The 3,397-nt window shown below is 41.6% G+C and overlaps 1 protein-coding gene across 1 annotated transcript in view; it reads left to right on the forward strand.

The window, feature by feature from the left end:
- LOC113219647 (40S ribosomal protein S20-like) overlaps positions 1 to 725 on the forward strand; it is a 10,013-nt gene extending 9,288 nt beyond the window's left edge. Inside the window, exon 2 of the mRNA XM_026446707.1 lies at positions 289 to 725. Within this exon, the coding sequence (XP_026302492.1) occupies positions 289 to 665 (377 nt within the window). The 3' untranslated portion in view covers positions 666 to 725. The remainder of the gene's footprint in view (positions 1 to 288) is intronic.
- Positions 726 to 3,397: the final 2,672 nt, after the last annotated feature.

Here is a 3,397-nt window from a genome sequence, read left to right on the forward strand (position 1 = left end):
AAAGAAAGAAAAAGAATGACTGCCTCCAAAAGGGCCAAGTGTATGAACAGTTAACAGTAAAGGAAACAGGAATGGTTTCTATGAAAAGATAATAAACTTCCGTTATAATAAGAGAACTCCTCAGTGACTGACACTGAGTTAGCAAAGCGGATAGAAGAAAAACGTTAACACTTGATGTGAGCAAGTCTATAGAGAAACCAGCATTCTCCTGTATCCTACCGAGACGTGTTGGTAACCTCTGTGGAGGGCAGGGCAGACTTCGAAATATCTGTTAGAATGCTCTTTGAGGAAGACGCGCTCGTAGGTGCCGCGGATCGCTGACCCCAAGCTCCTGCTCCCGACTCACCGCTGTTCGCTCTGGCAGAGGAACGAGTCGGTCAGGAAGCCGCACAGCAGCCGTGGCTGTTAAGGATACCGGAAAAACACCTGTGGAGCCGGAGGTGGCAATTCACCGAATTCGAATCACCCTAAGGAGCCGCAACACAAAATCTCTGGAAAAGGTGTGTGCTGACTTGATTAGAGGCACAAAGGTAAAGAATCTCAAAGTGAAAGGACCAGTTCGAATACCTACCAAGACGTTGAGAATCACTACAAGAAAAACTCCTGTGGTGAAGGTTCTAAAACATGAGATGTTTCCAGATGAGAATCCACAAGTGACTCATTGACTTGCACAGTCCTTCTGAGATTGTTATGCAGATTACTTCCATCAGTATTGAGCCAGGAGTTGGGTGGAAGTCACCATTGCAGATGCTTAAGTCAACTATTTTAATAAATTGATTACCAGTTGTTTAAAAAATTAAATAAAAAAAAAAAGAATACAGATGCATATGTCCTTTGACCCTGTTACTCTACTTCAGGTATTTATCCTGGCAATATAGTCCCACCTATGCTACAGCATTAATTCAATGATTATTTGTTATAGCCAGAATGAAACTACAGATTCAATCTTCATCAGTAGAGGATTGGTTAAATAACACCATCAAAAAGTATGAAGCAGCTTTCTTTACTAAGAAGGAAATAATCTCCACATGATTTCTGAATAAAAAGAGCCAGGTGCCAACGGATAGCATGCTACTATTTGCATAAAAAGAGAGAAGAAAAGATGTGTACATTTTCTTTATATAAGCATGGACTGTCTCTAAAACTGTAAAACTTGATAACTTTGGTTGCTTCTGGGATGGGGAACTGGGTGGCTAGGAGCCAAGGTTTTTCAAACTATCCTTTTCTACCTTTTGAGTTTCAAAACTTGATTCTTATACATATTCAAATATTAATTGAATTTAAGATTTAAAAAGCAAAGCAAAGAAAAGCAAGCAAAGGATAAATACATGCAGTTTGTAGATGAAACACAACGTCCAAACTATGTGAAAAGATGTCCCACCTCATTATTCATCAGGAAAATTCAAGTTAAATGGTATTTTCATGACTCATAGTGGCAAGACTAAAGAGATTCGTTATATCCAGGCTTGGCAGGAGTGTGTATAGACACTTCATATGGCAATCATGGGCATGTCATTGGAACTGCATTTTTTTTTTTTCTTTTTAAGATAGCATCTGGCTCTGTCGCCCTGAGTGGAGTACAGTGGTGGTGAAACCTGGACTCACTGCAAACTGCGCCTCCCGGGTTCAAGCGATTTTCATGCCTTAGCCTCCCGAGTAGCTGGGATTACAAGCACCCACTATCATGCTGGGCTAATTTTAGTATTTTTAGTAGAGACGGGGTTTCACCATGTTGGCCAGGCTGGTCTCAAACTCCTGACCTCAGGTGATCCACCTGCCTCAGCCTCCCAAAGTGCTGGGATTTCAGGCATGAGCAACCTTGCCTGGCCATATTACATCCTCCTTAATATACTTTCTTTATTTGGCTTCCAGGTCAGCACAATCTCTTGGTTTCTTCCCACCTTATTGGTGACTTCTTTTCAGTCTCCTTTGCTGTTTCCTCTTTTTCAAAACCCATTTTAATGTTTATATTCAGTAAAATTCACTGTTGGTATATAGTTCTATGATTTTTGAAAAATAAAATTGTATAACCAATATTACAATAGTAACAGGTTGAGACTTTGGGGATGTTGAGATGAGGTGAAAGTATTTTGCATGTGGGACAGATTTTCATGTTTGGGACCAGAAGATGGACTGTAGTAGACAAAATCATGTCCCGGCCCCAAAGATGTTCGTGTCTAAATCCCAGGAACCTGTGAATATTTTAATTTACATAGCAAGAGAATTTGCAGTGTGATTAAATTAGGAATCAAGAGAGATGGTGAGATTTTCTTTAATCAGCTCTGTGGGCCCACAGTAATCTAAAAGGTCCTTTTTCTGTTTGTTTATTTATTTATTTATTTATTTATTTTAGACATGAGGTCTCACTGTGTTGTCCAGGCTGGTCTGGAACTCCTGGCCTCAAGTGATCCTCCAGTCTTGGCCTCCCAAAGTGCCGGGATTACAGGCATGAGCTACCATGCCCATCCGAAAGCATGCTTCTAAAAAGCATGAAGATACGAGAAAATATTGGAGACCATTTTTACAACCGTGGTATAGGAAATGACTTCTTGTATGACTTGAAACCAGATCTACAATATGGATAAAGTTTTGTAGTAATTTACACCAAGAAAAAATTTTTAATTGGAAAAAGTTATGTGTATCAGGATTAAAAATAGAGGTCATGAGGCCAGACATGGTGGCTCACGCCTGTAATCGCAGCACTTTGGGAAGCCGAGGAGGGTGGATCACCTGAGGTCAGGAGTTTGAGACAGCCTGGCCAACATGGCGAAACCCTGTCTCTCCTAAAATACAAAAAATTAGCCGGGCGTGGTGGTGCACACCTGTAACCCTAGCTCCTCAGGAGGCTGAGGCAGGAGAATTGCTTGAACCGGGGAGGCCGAGGTTGCAGTGAGCCAAGATCGTGCTATTGCACTCCAGCCTGGGCAACAAGAGCGGAAACTATCTCAAAAACAAAAAAGAGATCATGAGATGGGAAATCCTTCAACTTCTCATAAGGAATTTATGAGACCTGTATTTGATCCCATCCACTCCTCCTTACCTTTTTAATTTTTTTATGATTTATGTTTTTACAATTCCACTGGAACCTTTTTTATTTTTTATTTTTTTGAGATGGAGTCTTGCTTTGTCACCCAGGCTGGAGTGCTGTGGTTCAACTTCCACCTCGTGTGTTCAAGTGATTCGCCTGCCTCAGCCTCTCGAATAGCTGGGACTACATGCTACACGCCCATGCCACCACGCCCAGCTTTTTTTTTTTTTTTTTTTTAAACGGAGTTTAGCTCTTGTTGCCCAGGCTGGAGTGCAGTGGCATGATCTCGGCTCACTGCAACCTCCGCCTCCCAGCTTAAAGTGATTCTCCTGCTTCAGTCTCCCAAGTAGCTGGGATTACAGGCATGCG

This window comes from Piliocolobus tephrosceles, chromosome 3 (genome assembly GCF_002776525.5).
Source record: "Piliocolobus tephrosceles isolate RC106 chromosome 3, ASM277652v3, whole genome shotgun sequence".
Classification (NCBI taxonomy): domain Eukaryota; kingdom Metazoa; phylum Chordata; class Mammalia; order Primates; family Cercopithecidae; genus Piliocolobus; species Piliocolobus tephrosceles.